At 38.9% G+C, this 18883-nt stretch overlaps 1 protein-coding gene across 10 annotated transcripts in view; it reads right to left on the bottom strand.

Annotated features, from left to right (window-relative positions):
- Positions 1 to 283: 283 nt before the first annotated feature.
- The window catches only part of MXI1 (MAX interactor 1, dimerization protein), an 81184-nt gene continuing 62584 nt past the window's right edge, over positions 284 to 18883 (bottom strand). For 9 of the 10 annotated variants that reach the window (XM_015148137.3, XM_028853257.2, XM_028853258.2 and 6 more), the window contains exons 4-6: positions 8438 to 8552; positions 7624 to 7795; positions 812 to 2603 (exon numbers count right to left, since the gene is read on the bottom strand). In XM_015148137.3, the coding sequence (XP_015003623.1) occupies positions 2440 to 2603; positions 7624 to 7795; positions 8438 to 8552 (451 nt within the window). In that variant the 3' untranslated portion in view covers positions 812 to 2439. 10 annotated transcript variants of the gene reach the window in all.

The raw sequence follows: 18883 nt of genomic DNA, 5'->3' as shown, positions 1-18883 counted from the left end.
GATACCTATTCATGTTTTTGCCTTCATAAAGAAGGATGGTACAAAAAGAACTCGGGTATTCTTCGTTCACAGTTTTTATTTCTTCCAATTAACTTTTGTGTCTTCAAAGTTGATTTGTCTTTTAAAAAATTAATACTTCTTACTCGTCATACAATCTACACCACCCCAAAGAAAACAAACCCAGGGAAGGAATAATTTAGGGGGCAGTTAAAATGTGCACTATAGGTATATAACAAATGCTTTCCAGCCCATAATCCTGTACATATACAACGAAATGGCAGCACCTCAAGTTCTTCTGAATGAAGGCCCAAATAATGCCCTAGGGCAAATAATGCATGCGAAGGCCATGAGAATAATAAAACAGAAGCTTAGTCACTGGCTTCATTCAATTTCCATGGTAGCACACTCTTCAAACTGTCTCACACTTGGTCAAGAGTAAGCAAATATAGAGGCAACATCTTCACTCAGCCAGTAGTAATTATAAGTGAAAGCAGAAATAATTTACCTGGGCCACAAAAATGAATTGTTTTGTCATGTTTTTCATTAAGTCCCTAGCACCTGAAACGTAGCAAATTCTGATACTGGGCTTCTAAAGGCATGCAGTTTTTCACTCACATCTACTTCAAAGAATTTCTTCCACTCAAACATAGCACAATCAAGGAAAAACTTCCAGAGGCACAGGAAGAGCACAAGAACAAGTATATGTTGAGGCGTAACATATGACCAAGATGGTACACTATATATAGAAGCAGTGAATGCTGTTAAAGTGCCACTTACAAAGGGATAGTCTAACATTAACACACAACTCAACTGCACTGCTAAATATGGTTGTCTTTATTTTCTTTTTCCTTGCCCAGCCCTATCTAAACATAAAATAAAACTACAGGACTGAAATTAACAATCCATTAAAATCAGCAATAAGTTATGAAAATCATAAAGCTTTTTTTTTTTTTTTAAGTAATTAAGGGTAGTTAAATTATTTAAAGTATACAAAGTCCAAACAGCCAGGGGTAAGGTCTCCAAGAGGCCTTCCCAGGGTAAGAGAGAGGGCCACAGGGGAACCTTGGAGTTTGAAAGACAAAGGGAACACATGACATCAAAGTGCAGGCTAGAAATTTCACTTAGAAGAAAATAACATTACTGAAAATATTCGTAAGAGTACCAATAGCACCTGCACAGTGGGACTGTGAGGAAGAGAGAGACTGCCTGTAGGAAAATGGAAGCGAATCTTTACATTAAAATGAGACAAGTGCTGAACTTAACTATGTTAACTATGATAGTGTGTCTACAATAGATACCAGATGGTTAAAAGCTGGTAAAAGGTAATGATTCTAAAAACAAAAATAGCATTGACCTTTTTTCTACCTAGCCCAGACCTCATTCATTTTGTGCACTATAAAGAGTGAGGTGTGAGGTGTTTTATCATTATCAAATGCTGCATCAAAATAGATGATTTTTTTCCCCATGTGTTTTTCCACTATAAAAGACATCTATGTTTTTTTATGGATAAGCTTTAAAAAGATGTCATTTTGGTTTTCAACACATATAAACAGTTATCAAAATCTGAAATAAAAATGCTGCTGTGGCTCAGACCTTGGCCTGCTAGTCTGCGTGCACAACTCTTCTGACCCACGCAGACACAGAGGCACGTGGAGCTTTTTCCTTCTGGCCCCCCAATCCATACTCATAGGCCTTGTAGGATAGAGGCTGTCATGCATGAACTGCTCCCATGTGGCCTAAGGGCAGCAGGATGGAGAGCTGGCAGTTGGGTGCCCTAGTGCTAACAATGCAGGATAAGGTTAGCTTGCTTAGCATGGAATCCAACAGAAAGCTGAGCTGCATGATGATCCCTTTCAAAAGGCTTCATGGGAGTCTCTCCTTTTGCAGAGCATGAAATGAGCTTTTTTTAAAAATAATAATAATAAAGGATTGATCATCCACAGGCTTCATGATAAACTGTCCCAGGCTGAGTTTTAATAGCTCATTAGCTATCCAAGATTAATACCTGATTTTCTTGTCTTTTCATTTGAATACTTTTTATTTCGCTTTTAGGACCATAAAGCTCAGGAAGGGTTCATAACCCCATCCTTAAATGTGTCTACTCAATGTAGTATGAGCAAACTAGAAAAGCGAAAGAGGATGGCATCTCCAATGTCCTCTTTTCAATCAACTCAAATCAAGAAAATTTCACACAAGTTTTCTGCTGCCATTAAAAATTATGATTTTTCCAATATGAATATTCTGAATATTTGTTCTCCTTGGGAGGCTCTGCCCCACTTTTTGCTAAGTATTTGCTTAAATACAGGTCCTCTGACCCTTTTGTTCAAGTATAGTTTAGTTTTAAAGAGGAGACTGCATCATGAACCCAATTTAAGAGATTGTTTGTATTGAATTGGCCCAGTGAATATTTTGCCCTGCACTGTTATGTCATGCTGGGTTCTATGAAGTGAATGAAAGTTTGACACTGGCACTGGAGTAACCCTCATCACTCCCAATACTCGGCAGGCTGCTGTGGTCATCAATGTCACTGATGCTGGTGGTACTTATATTGTCCACTTCTCCATGGGAGAACTCTGTGCTTTCAACATCCACTTCAATCTCCTCTGCCAAAGGAAAAAAAAAAAAAAAAAAAAAGAACATTAATAATCAAGTATAGCACACCTTCAAAAACTAACGGCATGAGGAAAAGAGGTATAAGAAATGTTAATACAACAAGCCTATTATCAGTGATCCCTGGAGAACAGAGGAACTGAAGGTGAAGAGACAGGAATATTTTTTTGCCAAGGGGAATGTCTGACATACAGTGGTGGTCTGAATTTAGGCAGCAAATTTACTAAATCCTTTGACGCCAGTTCGTCTGGACCTCCCACTAAAACCACTTGGCGTATTTGGGAATTAGTGCTTAATATTAAAAGGTCCTAACCCCCAAGTGGTTTAAAAACATCTGTTTTGCATTAAACCACAAACTAATTCTCAGTTCTGTTTATTAATCAGGGTTGCCTTAAATGGTGGGCAGGAGCATAAACTTAATATAGGCAAACTAGAAAATTTACCCATCCAGGCCTTTGTTGGTGCCATTCTACAGATAGTTCAACAGACTTCTAGGATTCATCATAAAGATCTTCAACTAGTCAGTCAAACAAGTCATAATAAAGTAGAGTTTGAGGGATATGTCTTAGATTTAACTTTCTTGCATCAAATATAGCTTGAAATAAGGGCCTGAGACTTAAAAGTCTTCAGATTATAGTGAGATCCATTTTGGTGGTAGTATACAGACTTAAAAACCAAACATTAAAAAATAAATAAATAAATAAATATTTGACTCAGCTATCAATAGATAATGTTGCTGGATGCAGTGTCTGTAATCCCAGCACTCTGGGAGGCTAAGGCAGGAGGATCGCTTGAGCGCAGGAGTTTGAGACAAGCCTGGGTAACAAAGTGAGACCCCATTTCTACCAAAAAAAAAAAAAAAAACCCCACAAAAATTAGCTGGGTACAGTGGGTGAGCCAGTAGTTCCAGCTACTCGGGAGGCTAAGGTGAGAGGATCACTCTTGAGCCCAGGAAGTTGAGGCTGCAGTGTGCCCACGTCTCATCACTGCACTTCAGACTATATGACAGAGTGAGACCCTGTCTCTTACAAATAAAAAAAAATCTTAATTGTTAAATACTAGATATTCAATCACCAATAATATACATAAAGCAATACACGTTAAAAACAAAAAGGAGTTAAAAAGTTGTTTTCTCCCATCAGAGCTAGAGTGAACCCAGGATTTTTCAGTTACCTTAAAACAAATTCAAAGCCTGATGTTTCTTTCACATTTGGCACTGACTTTAAGGGGTCACACTAATCACAACTGCTTTAAAAAAAAAAAAGTGGATTCAGCCAGGTGCGGCCAGCACTTTGGGAGGCCGAGGGAGGTGGATCACGACATCAGGAGTTCAAGACCAGCCTGACCAATTTGGTGAAACCCTGTGTCTACTAAAAATACAAAAATTAGGCGGGCATGGTGGCACGCGCCTGTAATCTCAGCTACTTGGGAGGCTGATGCAGCAGAATCACTTGAACCTGGGAGGCAGAGATTGCAGGGAGCCAAGATCGCGCCACTGCACTCCAGCCTGGGAGACACAGCGAGACTCTGTCTCAAAAGAAAAAAAAAGTGGATTCTTGTGAGGCCAAAAGGACAGGGTGAAGCTATTTCCAGGAATATACTTTTCAAAAGGGCTTGTTGCTTCAAAAGTTTTAGAGATTCTAGAGTTGTGTTTTTAAAATGTAGGCAGCTATCCAAATAATCTATTAATTCATATATTTGCTCTATATCCATATTGCTTCAGAAACCATTTTTCCCCACACCACTGAACATTCATCCAACCTACAACTAGAAGATAGTAACAAGGCACACTATTCAAAAGAGCATGCTGAACTCAGTCAAAACAAAGTAAAATGATGGCCAGCACAGCGGCTCACACCTGTAATCCCAGCACTTTGGGAGGCCAAGGCGGGAGAATTGCTTGAAGCCCAGGAGTTTGAGACCACTTGGGCAACAAGGCCTATCTCTATTTTAATAAAATTTAAAAATGTTTTAAAAATTTTTTTAAAAAAATGAGAAACTGCTTTAGCCAAGTGTACCAGAGATGTTAACTAAAAGCCCCTGTAACACTACAAAAAGGAGGTTGCCAGCTCAGGATAAGGATGGTACTTGGTAAGGTACTACTAAAGTAAGGTATACTGGGAACACTAAAAAAAAATATGAGAGCTATAGTGATGAAATATACCCTCCTCTCTGAAATTTGGAGGTAGTTGGGGTGGGTACAAGGAGGAGGTAACAGGAAGGACAGCTAAAACCTAAAGACCTAAGAAGAGGTTTCCACTAGTTAGCAATAGAGGAAAGACCAGGACACCAAGGTCTGGGTTATTTCTGCTATACCTAATTCAGGGTTATTTCTGCTATACTTCACTGTTATAAATGCAGCATGTCCTTCAGGTTCTTGCTACTGCCTCTGGTAGACTTTTCTTGAAAACTGAGTGCCACACAAAAATAAACTTTTACATAGAAAAATAACAGAACAGAAAAACAAGAACTCCTAGGGTTGTGTTAAAAAGGATGAAGAAACTATTTGAAAGGCTCCTACTCACCAAATCTGGGACAGTTTGAGCATTCAAAAGAATTTAAAAGGATGACTGCAATGGATTGGAACACATTCGGTACAGCAAAACGTGAGTTCATGATATAATCAAAAACCAGTAAAACCAAAACTTGTTACTTCTGGAAGTTGCTATGGTACCAGCTCTGTTTGGGAAACTGATAAAGCAAAAAACAAGACCAAGCATTTATCCCACCTTCCCTGTATGAACTTTATTTCAGGATAACGGAAAAGTTGAGAAAATGTTTATAGAAGAAAAACAGTTAATAAGTACATGAGGAATGACACAATTAGAAAACCACTATTTTATGACACCTCAATGAAATAAGGGCAATAATTGCTAAAACTATTAAGTTAAAGGCTGATACATTTATATAAATGTATTAAAATGACCTTACCTGAACCTACTGATTAATATTAAAAGTGCGACAACTAGACACAATACTGACTTAACAGGAAGTACAAAGCACCACCTATGAAGTATTCTGCATCTACCAACTAGTTTACAGTAAACATAAAGGACATAACATATTAAATGACACCATGAGAATACAACCAGACAAATCTAGGATGTGGGAAATTCTATAAGAAAAATGACTCAGTCTCTTGATGTTTAAAAAAATATGTACATATATACACACACAGATCTATACCTATATATTTATTAATGTTTTCTCTGCCAAAGAAGTCTTTTTGAGATGTTGTATAGAAATCAGTTTTTGTTTCTACCAAAATGGTGTGGAACAGGAAAAATTATTATAGATTAATATCTTAAAAGGCACATCAAACAAATGCAATGTGGCCTTTGGATCCTGATTTAAACACACCAATGGTAAAATACCATTTTTGAGACAACTGGAGAAAATTTATCACAGACTGGATATTAGATGATATTAAATAAGATTATCTGATTTTATTAATTTTGTGGGGTATTATAATTGCATTATAATTACATTTTTTTAAATCCTATTTATTCAAGATACATACTGAAGGCCAGGCGCGGTGGCTCAAGCCTGTAATCCCAGCACTTTGGGAGGCCGAGACGGGCAGATCACAAGGTCAGGAGAACGAGACCATCCTGGTTAATACGGTGAAACCTCGTCTCTACTAAAAAGTACAAAAAACTAGCCGGGCGAGGTGGCGGGCGCCTGTAGTCCCAGCTACTTGGGAGGCTGAGGCAGGAGAATGGCGTGAACCCGGGAGGCGGAGCTTGCAGTGAGCTGAGATCTGGCCACTGCACTCCAGCCTGGGCGACAGAGCGAGACTCCGTCTCAAAAAATAAAAACAAAAAAAACAAGATACATACTGAAGTATTTAGGGGCAAAATGATGTTATCTGGGATTTGAGTTAAAGCATTCCAGAAAAAATACTGAGAGTGAGGGTAGTGAAAAACAGATGAAACAAGTTGACAGCTATTCAAACTGAATGGTGGGTATACAGTTCATTATTCTATTCTAAGTATGTTTGAAATTTTCCACTTAAAAAAGTCAAAACCAAAAAACAAAATCAGAGTCCTAAAAACAAACAAAAAACCCTGTCATTTGTCTCATGTTTAGAATCCTGAAGAGCTCATGAGCTCTTTTCTCCAAATGTAAGGCTTCAAATCACCAGTGTTCACCTCTGGGATCTTTTAATGTGATATGAAGCCTGATGTGGTGGGAGCTTTAGAAGAATGATCAGTAAAATTCAAACCATTCTTTTTTGGTTGACTTCTGTTCTTTAATTCTGTCAAAGACAAATATTCTAGGATAGATGGAAAGCGAAATAAAGGGTGTTGTACTTTAAAATCTACATATAAAAATTCACATCACCAGTAATAAAAACTTTGACATCATGTATCTTCCTGACACGGGCACATCATTATTTTATTTATTTTTTTTTTTGACGGAGTCTCGCTCTCGCCCAGGCTGGAGTGCAGTGGCATGATCTCGGCTCACTGCACGCTCTGCCTACCGGGTTCACGCCGTTCTCCTGCCTCAGCCTCCCAAGTAGCTGGGACTACAGGCGCCCACCACCACACCCGTCTAATTTTTTGTATTTTTAGTAGAGACGGGTTTCACCGTGTTAGCCAGGATGGCCTCGATCTCCTGACCTCGTGATCCACCCACCTTGGCCTCCCAAAGTGCTGGGATTACAGGCGTGAGCCACCGGGCACAACATTGCTTCTGTGATATTCCTTACCCCAACTGTATACCCTCAATCTAATCATTTGAAAACATTAGACAAACCCATATTGAGGGACATTATATAATATATAATATAAATATATAAATATGAATATATTTTTTTTTCAAGGAAAAAAAACCAAAAAGTTTAATAGCCCACACTGGCTCTGCCAGACAATATTATGATTGCATAAAACCTACAGTGTTACACTGTTCGCTAAAAAGAAAGCAAATACGGTGCCTCCCAACATACCCTCCCTAAATCCAGATATAGAGATGTTTAGTATTTCATTAAAGAAGAGGCAAGTTGCCTACCTCGCTCTGAATCAGAACGATCTGAAGAAATAGTTGATCCAATGCTGTCCATTCGTATTCGTTCCATCTCCTGAGGACCCTGCAGCTGTTCCAGTCGCCACTTTAAAAATCTCTGTTCTCGTTCCAAATTCTCAAGCTGGTGCTGGCTCTTCCTTTCAGCTTCTTCAAGTTTCTGAAATGATGAAATGATTTTTACATTTGTGTATAGTCCAGTACAAACAAAAAAACTGATTCCTTCTTTGGCAGAGAAAACATGAATGAATATACACGCGTGTGTGTGTGTGTGTGTGTGTGTGTGTGTGTATAAAAATACATAAATACATTTTTAAAGCCTCCGAAATGAGAATGCATATAAATACATATTTTTAAAAATGAAAAATAGTTTTGTCTTTACTTTTGTGTGTATGTAATGAATGCTATGTTACTGAACAAGATGGACTTCTAAAAGTCTGTAATCTCCACAGAGAAACTTCCTCTGTAGTGTGGTATTTGATGGAAAAATACTGAAGGACGCAGCCAAATGAAGTCATCTCCACCAGAGGGCACAACTGCCTTCCTTCTGAGTATGAAGAGGGTAATTGTTATTTTCCTAGTGTTCCCAGCTCTTCAAATGGCCACACTGTCAAAACAATTTAGTTTAATCAAGTTATGTTGCTCCCATCAGATTAGCTGATAAGTTTTTAGAAAGACTTCTCTTGAGGTCAGTTACTAAGAAGGGCATGGTGAACTAGCTGATATATATGAATAGGAATCAGTGCCAATAATTAAACCAGAACCGAGTGAATTGTGCAAATCTGAAAGTAAAAATTCTCACCTTAATGTGTGCTTTGGCTTTGTTGAGCAAACCAAGTGTTGTGTGCCTGGTGCAGTCTGGTCCTAGTGGAATCAGAACTTTTAAACGTTCTAAACAAAGGCGCAGATGAGCTCGTCTAAGAAAGACAAAAAGTCAAATCAGCACAGTCTGGATATTTCACTAGAAATATCATAAAATCTATTTTAAGATAAACAATAATTTGCATCTATTCAGCCCACAGGATAGATGTTACACCCCTAATTCTCCACTTTCGCTGCATTTCAGTCTCTATTTCTGTTGTACTCTTTAGACAACAGTCACTTTAGATTATTATCCCCATCTCTGTCAAGATGGTTTATTTTTTAACTCACCCCATAAACTGTCTCAACTGTATAATATGGAAGTGTGAAAACATACCAGGACAATTGTATTTGATCTTGAATAACTAAAACCACAGGCGAGAGGAGAGGTTTTCAGCTGTGGTACCCCGAGGGAGTATAAAATGCTCACAAGTTTCTATTTCCTCCCTCCCACCTTTTACTTGTTTGCACATGTATGTGTGGGCATGCGCGTGCACACACACACACACCCTACTTCTCTACAACTGTAGCCATCCTACAGTGTGTTACATGTTGTTATATATTAGTTTGAACCATATGAAATTTCTGATATTCAACCACTTTTCACTTATAAAAATGGTGATTTCTTATACCCCAATACAAAAGAAAAAGCAAAATTCTGTGACCAGCTAGGGTAGGATTAGACAAAATATATGTCCTGTGGTCAATTCTAGCCACAGAAATAACCCAGAAAATAACCCCCTGCTTCTTATCTAAGTGTGCTAGCTTGTTAGCTTAATTTTTTTTTATTTTTCTCTCTTCCTCTCTCTCACTACCTGCCTCCAATCCACAAGGACAACAGGTGACAAAAATTACTTACTGAAAGTCACTGCATTCTCTAATGTACCCTTTCTGTGGGAAAGTTGACAGAAATTTCTCCTAGAAATGATAGCAGAGAACCTCATGGATTTACCTTCCCTGTGCCCTAAAAGAACTATGATCATGGTGATGAGAGAGTTCTGAATATTTAACTTCATCCTAAAACAATACTAGTCCACATCTTTGGTCCTGTGTTTCATAAGGGATAAGGTAATCCAGCAGTTAACAGCATATCTGAAAAGAAAATCCACAAATATGTTCATAGTTTACCCCTCCTCCTTAAGGACCTATAATTGAACTTTCAGTAACTGTCTTAACTGCATCAAGAACAAAACACATACCCTCCATTCTCTTCTGAAAGAGGACCAAAATGGTTTTGCTAATTCATACACCAAACTATGTGCTTTCTCTGTCTTAATAGACAAGAAATAATGTCAAGTGAAATTCTAAAAGGCTAGCAATTTGAAAGAGAGGTAGGAGAAGGCAATAAGCAGCCAATTATGTCATGATAAACAAGGATGATTAAAGGTAATGAGGTCAGAGGTTTGGCTGATGAATTAAGATTCTTTTAGCACCTACTAACCTAACTATAGTTAAAGGTCTGACAGTATTTCCATTTCAAATTTCTTTATTGAGTTCAGTACCTCAAGTCTAATATTTGGGTCCAGGCTGAAACCTGACATAAGTGATGTGGATAAAGGAATCCCTAAATTAAAGGTGTATCAATGGATTCTCCTTAATGATATTTAACAACTTCAAAGTCACTTTCCTCCCATACTATACTACTGAAATGCATGGAACCTTTAGCTAAATTTTTATCTTTAACTGGAAAATTTCTTAGGTGAGGATTCCCATGTGACCACAGTACTCTTGCTCAGCAGACCAGAAAAAGCAAACAAACAGCGACAACAACAAAACACTGGAGTAAAAAGTGCCTTTAAACTCTTCATTAAGATAATTATGGCATATAACAACTGCACTCATATAATATGACTGGAGCGTGGAAACAGAGACTGGCAGCTACATTAATAGACATTCCAGCTTTAAATTCAGTCTTCTAAAAAACTCAACAAAGCAACTAGTAAAGTTAAGCACATTACCACAAGAATACCTTGTCAATTTTGTTCGAATTAACTCCAAAACTTCAGTATATGTAAGAATTATCTTGTATTTTTTAGTTTTTAAGAAACTTCAAAATGGGCTGGGCATGCTGGCTCACGCCTACAATCCTAGCACTCTGGGAGGCTGAGGTGGGCGGACTGTTGGAGGCCAAGAGTTCGAGACCAGCCTGGACAACACGGCAAAACCCCATCTCTACTAAAAATATAAAAGTCAGCCAGGTATGGTGGCGCATGCCTGTAATCCCAGCTACTCGGGAGGCTGAGGTACAACAATTGCTTGAACCCAGGAGATGGAGGTTGCAGTGAGCCGAGATGGCGCCACTGCATTCTTCCTGGGCCACAGAGTGAAAGTCTGCCTCAGGAACAACAGGAGAGGGGAGGGGAGGAGAGGGGAGATCAAAATGATTCCGTAAACTTTCATATCAAGGAAAAGAAAGGTGGGTCTATTTTCCGTTTTGTGATACTTGCTAAAACCTAGAATGAAAATAACATATTAAAATTTTTTCTCTCTTTAATCATTCCATGTATTTATTACATGGATTTTACGTACTCAGCACTGTTTCAGATAGCTGCTTGAGAAAGAAAAGTAAAAAAGAAATGTTAACTTTAAGAGTTTACGTTCTAGACTACAGAAAGAAACATACTGTTTTGTATCATTTGGTCCACACTGAATGAGTCATACAGATATCAAGGACAACAGAATTTGAATAAATGGAGAGATTGTAATCAGAGGAGGTAGACTTGAAAAAGAGGTTGAAATTTGACTTTGGACTTGAAGAATATTGAATTTGTCTATGAAAAAGCAAGGATTCTCCAGGTAATTTAAAAAGTAAAGGACCTAAATTTATAAACTGGGAGAGCATGTTTAAACATAAAATTTTGCCGGGCGCAGTGGCTCAAGCCTGTAATCCCAGCACTTTGGGAGGCCAAGGCGGGTGGATCACGAGGTCAGGAGATCGAGACTATCCTGGCTAACATGGTGAAACCCCGTCTCTACTAAAAATACAAAAAACTAGCCGGGCGTGGTGGCGGGCACCTGTAGTCTCAGCTACTTGGGAGGCTGAGGCAGGAGAATGGCGTGAACCCGGGAGGCGGAGCTTGCAGTGAGCCGAGATCACGCCACTGCACTCCAGCCTGGGAGACACAGCAAGACTCCGTCTCAAAAAAAAAAAAAAAAAAACATAAAATTTTAAATGCCTTATTTTCTCTCCTTCAAGGGAAAACAACTGAGCTGGAATTCTATAAGGAAATAATCAGCTAGTTTCAGCTGTCTGAGGATCTGCAATGCACTGACAAATCAGGAGGTACCCAGACCAAAGTTTGAAAAATGCCTAAATGAACAGGGAAGGCAGAATGCTCTATAAGGTATTTTTTATTAGCCACTACTGAACATTTATTGTCAAATAATTATTCATCTGCTCTGAGATACAGCTTACACCAAGAAAATACACCCTGAGATCTCTCACAAGGGCCAGTGATGCCATTCTTCATATTTTGTAAATACAGTCCTCCAAAATTGATATTAATATGAAGGATGAACAGTGAATTATTTCCTCTGCTCTTGTGGAGAGAGGTGTACCTGTGGAAGATAAATGTCATTTCCTTAAGTTTTTGTATTTAAATGAAACAGGCATTTGGAGAGTAGAATAACAAATGGTTAATGGCAGTTGAACAGCAGCTGACCAAGAGGGAGAGTCCCATCCAAATAATGCACACAGTTATCACATGTCCTTAGATGCCACTTAGGTAAATGTACCCTTCCAAGAGCAATGGATGCCCTGTAACTGTAAACTGGAAAGAGTTAAATCAGAAAAATCCATTCTCCTCAATGTGTAAGTTTTTTTCTCTCCTACAAATTCTTAGAACAGCAATTGTATGGCAAAATTATTCTTCCTTTACAATGGTGCTGCTCTCCACCCTTTCCCCCATAAGTCTCCCTGTTGGTAACCAGATTGCGAGCTTAACCACCAGTGACCTAGAAAGGCATATCTTTTGATGCCATCTGGTCCTTTCTTTTCTTGCCTTCATTCTCATGTGACTGGTAGCTCAAGAGCCTCCTGTATGAGGTTGCCAAATCATGGATGCTGTAAGACTTCGGGGGAAGGAAAAAAGACAAGCAATAGAAGAAAATAGCTTGGTTTGATTTGAAAATCCTTATTCACGGGCTGGGTGCAGTGGCTCACGCCTGTAATCCCAGCACTTTGGGAGGCCCAGGCGGGCAGATCTTCTGAGGTCAGGAGTTCGAGACCAGTCTGGCCAACAAGGTGAAACCCCGACGCTACTAAAAATGCAAAAATTAGCCAGGCATGGTGGTCCATGCCTGTAATCTCAGCTACTCAGAAGACTGAGGCAGGATAATTGCTTGAACCCGGGAGGTGGAGGGTGCAGTGAGCTGAGATCGTGCCACTGCACTCCAGCCTGGGTAACAGAGCAAGACTCCACCAAAAAAAAAAAAAAAATTCCTTATTCACTGAGGAAAAAAATTGCAACTATCATATGATGATGTTTTTCAAGTCTCTAAGGGAGAGAAGAGCTGACACAGAGAATAAGGATTCATGAAAGGCATGGTCCTGCACCTCTAGTAAAAGAAGGGAAAGAAGGACGGGGAAAGTTAAGGCTGCTGTTCTGAATATTATGATGAACACTAGACAAACAGCAAGTAGAAAAAACCTGGTACTGAAACATTTATAGAACTACATTTAATGGAAACTGATTTTTTAAAACATGTAGCTCCTTGGTAGACATTTACTTTACTTTTATTTAACATATACCTTTTTAAAAAAACATGAACAGCTAATAAAAACTGTAAAACTGAAACCTTTCCTATTTTAGCATGAGTTATAGTAAAACAAAGTTAGAATTAAAGTACTGCAGCAGGAAGTGCCCTGTGAGAAAACTGGAGTTGCCTTGCTGAGGGAGGGGGTTGGAGAATGAAGAGTTCCCAAAGTACTTTTATTTTCAAAGACACTTTGAGTTCTGTTTTAAAATGAGATTTTAAAGTGGGTTTTGCCCAGGGGAAAAGGTAATTCCCAGCCACTAACCCTGTTAGAGAGAAGAGTCCTATCAAAATTAACCACACCTTCAAAAAAGGGCAAGCCCCTTGTGGGATAAAGAACAATTAGAGTCTGTTTGGCTTTTATTTTGGAAGACTGGGATCATTTTTCCCTGAAGGAACCAATGCTCCCTTTGATTTCAAACTCTGTAACCTCTACTGCCAAACTGATGTACCACAGAACATGAAGGGGAAATGATTTTGCTATAAAATGGCTCCACTAGTAGCTGTGCTATTTTAAAGCACAGGTGTATCAACTATAGGAAGCGTACACTGTTGTGGGAAAAGAGAGGAAAGAATACCCTTTCAGAAACAAACCGAGTATCATTTGATGATGTTTTTCAAGTAGTCTTTAAAACTCTAATGCCCCTGTCCAACAATAATAAATCTAACCCCTGCCTGGCCCCACAGATGATCCACTGGCAGATGCCTTTGGAGGCATGGTCCTTCATTGGAACCTGCTTGTCTTTCATTCTTCCACTATAGGATACCTAGACTTTACCAGGTAACTAAATCAAAATGGAAAGCAAGTCAAGTGATGGAGACAGTGCTTATATTTTCCTCTCTGCTGAATGTTACGTAATAGGCTATGAGTCCTCCCATGAGCCACATTCTTCAAAGCTGCAGTGGCTTGTGGCCAGGTTTCCCAACTCCCGACACACACTCCTGCATGTGACAGCAGCTAGCTACTTATCCTACACATTCTATATACCAAAGTGTCTCTAAAACTTAATGTGTTGAGAATCTTCTGAAAACCCAAATTTACCCCCCAAAAAAACCCTGCCTGCCTGTTTTCCTAATGAAAAATGACATTAAAAATGGATCCTGATATATCAAAAGCATATTGTGGCTGAGTTTTATTTACTAAAACATGTACGATCATATTCTGCTGTTCAGCTTATTCTGTTCATGAAATAAAAAAGCTAAACAAAGGCCGGGCATGGTAGCTCATGCCTGTAATCTCAGCACTTTGGGAGGTTGAGGCGGGCGGATCACGGGGTCAGGAGATCGAGACTACCCTGGTTAACACAGTGAAACCCAGTCTCTACTAAAAACACAAAAAATTAGCCAGGAGTGGTGGCACGCGCCTGTAGTCCCAGCCACTCAGAAGGCTGAAGCAGGAGAGTCGCTTGAACCTGGGAGGCAGAGGTTTCAGTGAGCCGAGATCGCGTCACTGCACTCGAACCAGAGTGACAGAGTGAGACTCCATCTCACAAAAAAAAAAAAAAAAAAGCTAAACAAGCTATTTCTACAAAATGGCATTTGATAATTGTATGTTTCACCTACAACTCATATATTCTCTAATTCACAGAAAATAAACAGACTGTTAACTCCCAGGTAGTAACTTGGCAAGTGGCATGTCCCTAGCGTCAGATCTGATTGTGGTAGTCATGGGACTTAATGATGACAGAAATAAAAACTTAGGAAAATAGCTGGGACTCTCTTCTCACTTTTCAAAAAGAAGCAGCTTTCACTTAAATAGTCTTAATTGGTATCTTATAAAATAATCAAATAGAAATATCAAGTGTTATTATAAAGTTGCAAATTATACAAATTACATATAATATATAATAATATAAATTATTCTGTCACATTGTCAGCCTCAGCATGAAAGGGCTTATCTGTATACAAATAAGAATTAAAATGGTTGAGATGCATGTTACTTATTCTTGGGAGACTTTTTAAAACCACTTTCTTTCAATAAAATCTAAATAGTTTTTAGCATAGGCTATATATACCGCTAGAGGTATTCAACACTGAGCCAGAGGATATTTGAAGCCACAGGGTTATACTATCCTTTCCAGAAGTCCTAATTTTTTTTCAAAAATTTGGAAGAAAAACATTGTATATAAAAACAAGCACAGATAATGCAAAATATGTTTTTAAAAGAAGACTTCAAATTTCGTATTATTTCAGACAGGTTGAGTATTCCTTATGTGAAATGCTTAGGACCAGAAGTGTTTTGGATTTCTCATTTTTTCGGATTTTGGAATATTTGCATTATATTCAGCTGAGCATCCTAAATCCAAAAATCCCAAATCTGATATGCTCCAATGAGCACTTCTGTTGAGAGTCATGTTGATGCTCAAAATGTTTCACATTTTGGAGCATTTCATATTTCTGGAGTCGGGATGCTCAACCTGTACTACATCCCAGGATCTCCAGGAATTTATGTTCAGACTGCTAGAGCAAATCACTACACATCACTATAGACTTTGGAACATCATTTTTGACTCATGGCTGGGATTATGTCTCTCAAAGGTTTGAAGAGGGAAAAATAAGGGACAAGGGAGAAGGGAGAGAAGATACGGAAGAGAGAGGAAAGGGAGATGTAAATTAATGATGACAAAATAGTAGCATATTCTTTCTCAAACTACACAGATTCCACATAGGCTGAAATGTTATTTAGTCTTTACAACTCAGAAATATGAAGAACATGAAGTGTTACTCAGTCAGTAACAATTATCATCAGTAAACAACAGTGCCCTATTATACCACTGAGCTAAATGCTGTAACGATTTTTCAAGTTGTCAGTAATCTTTACCTGTTTGAAGACTGTAATTTAGTCCTCTGCCTACCACTTTTCCAGCCTCATTTCCCATAACTCATACCCTTGCAAACCGCTTCCATAACCAAATGTGCTTTTTTATACTTGCCAATTTCTCTACCTGGAATGCCATTCTCTCCAAATGTCCACCTGGTGGGCATCTAACTCATTTTCAGGCCATGGCCAAACAATTTCTTCCACAAGATCATCCTAGGGATACTCCTTCCTCAGATAATACTTGATTTTATACTAATCACACTGTATTTCAATTGAGACTGAAGCCATACTTTCAGTCATTTCTGTTTTTCAAATAAACAAAATGACTGGCACACAGTGGGGAGGAGAGATGTAATATGTCTAGTGGATGTTTCTGGGACTCTTAAACTCACCAAAGTTGAGGTAACAATCAATACTAGGACCTCCAAACAGTATAATCAGATGCCAGGCTAGCATTTGTGAGAGATCTGTTTATGAATGCCAGAACTCTTAACCGTTTTTTGTTTGTTTGTTTATTGTTTTTTGTTTTCTGGTGCAACTGAAGTCACCAGCAAATGTTAAGGTGCACACCACCAAAGATGTCTACATGTAGAGTAACCAACAGTCTCCAACTTAACTCTTCATGAGAGTCAACACTTTTTTTTTTTTTTTTTGAGACATAGTTTCACTCTGTTGCCCAAGCTGGAGTGCAGTGGCACGATCTTGGCTCACTGCAACCTCCGCCTCTCGGGCTCAAGCAATTCTCCCACCTCAGCCTCCTGAGTAGCTGGGATTACAGGTGCGTGCCACCACGCCCGGCTAATTTTTTTTTTTTTTTTTTGAGACGGAGTCTCGCTCTGTAGCCCAGGCTGGAGTGCAGTGGCCGGATCTCAGCTCACTGCAAGCTCCACCTCCCGGGTTCACGCCATTCTCCTGCCTCAGCCTCCCGAGTAGCTGGGACTACAGGCGTCCGCCACCGCGCCCGGCTAGTTTTTTGTATTTTTTAGTAGAGACGGGGTTTCACCGTGTTAGCCAGGATGGTCTCGATCTCCTGAACTTGTGATCCGCCCGTCTCGGCCTCCCAAAGTGCTGGTAATTTTTTTATTTTACTAGAGACAGGGTTTCACCGTATTGCCCAGGGTGGTTTCGGACTCCTGAGCTCAGGCAATCAGCACGCCTCAGCCTCCCAAAGTGCTGGGATTACAGGCATGAGCCACCACATCCGGCCAACACCTTTTTTAATAGTGAAGCAGAGTTTAAGAACTGCAGCTTTTACGACAGAATGACTTTATCAAAGTATTTACAGTGATAGGGGCCTAGGACTAGGAAAACAGAAAAGAAACAGCTAAGAAAACCAAGGTATGAGAAGGGAAAGTCCAGAAAGAAATATTCCACAATGCAAAGAAGAAAGAAATTAAATCAACAGTTCTTAGTCCCATGTGATAAATGAGAAACTAGTGTATGCATAGGCCTACAAGATCCATGGACTGCTTGCTAAGTTGAAGACTATAGTGCAGAACATATAAACAACTATTTTTTTAATTATCCTGCATTCATGTCTAAGGAAGACTTCATTTTTGACAGCCTCATTTGAAAAAAATAATAATAATTAAATCTTGTTCCAGAGGCATTTGTTCTTGACTGGAACTCCCACAAGGAACCCAGTCTCCAAAGTGATTTAACAGAAATTGCTCACTTGACATCCATTCTGTGCTAAATTTAGTTTCTATGCATACTTCCAAAACCCTCTCTTATCTGTTTATAAGGATTTAGTTAAAAAGAAAAACTTGATCATTCATTCACCATATTTCTTCTTTAGTCACACAAGAACTTTCTGTATTCCAAGTTTCAAAGTCTGGGAAATAGGGCTACATCACTGGAGAAAACAGTGGCAATTTGTTCTAAATACAAAATAGCTTATTTTCCTTTGGCAACTTTCCAGGGGTTTGGGTGGACGGAAAGGGATACTCCTCTCTAGAGAGATCAGGCTCTGAACCTGGACTACTGTCAAAACTTAGCCATCGATGGTAGAGAATATTTTTTAATTATCTTTCACATCAATTTGGAAACTGATTAAAGATTTCTGCCTTATTAACAGTTTTTCTACTCTTTGGCCTTTTGTTGGTGTTCATCCCTATTCTGGCAGCCCCCATTGGCTGATTTAATGGTACCAAGGGGCTGAGAAGTGTTGCTGTCCAAAAGAAAAAGCATTCTCTCACAGGGACTGGGAAGGCAATCTGCAATCACAACAGTAGCTACTTGTTAATTTTCTATTTGAAACACAGTGATGTCAATAGTATTGTACCCTGCCAGCCACCATGGGGTAAAGTACATTTTGAAACCAAAACAAACTTCCTACGTGCTGGCAAGTGAGATCTGAGATACAGTGATAACGTTCTATAAGACACTGACCTAGTTTTATATACAAAATGCAAGAATTAAGTCTACTCTTCTATGAAAGTTTAAATCTAACTCTCACAGCTCTATTCCTACCCAGAGCCCAGTATAATTGCTTTATTATATCAAATTATTGTCCAGGATGGAAGAGGGAAATGATGAAATACTGTTACTGATCTCTAATTAAAATGGTGATCTTACATAGCACAAAACAGCACATTTAAAGAATGCTTTGTAATATAGCTGTTCATCTAGAAGCGTAAAATGAAAATAGCAAAGCACCTTTAAAAATGGCCCTACTAATAAGATGTGAGTTGTAAAATAGCTCATTTTAAGGAGATATATTCATGTAGGAGGAAAGACATTTTATTAAATGGAACAGGAATAATCTGACCCAAGAATTAATTCACCCCAGAAGGCGAATATTCATAATTT

The sequence above is a fragment of the Macaca mulatta genome, chromosome 9 (genome assembly GCF_049350105.2).
Source record: "Macaca mulatta isolate MMU2019108-1 chromosome 9, T2T-MMU8v2.0, whole genome shotgun sequence".
Taxonomy (NCBI): Eukaryota; Metazoa; Chordata; class Mammalia; order Primates; family Cercopithecidae; genus Macaca; species Macaca mulatta.
The sequence above is the reverse complement of the archived record's forward strand: the minus strand, read 5'-3'. Positions and strand labels throughout refer to the sequence as shown.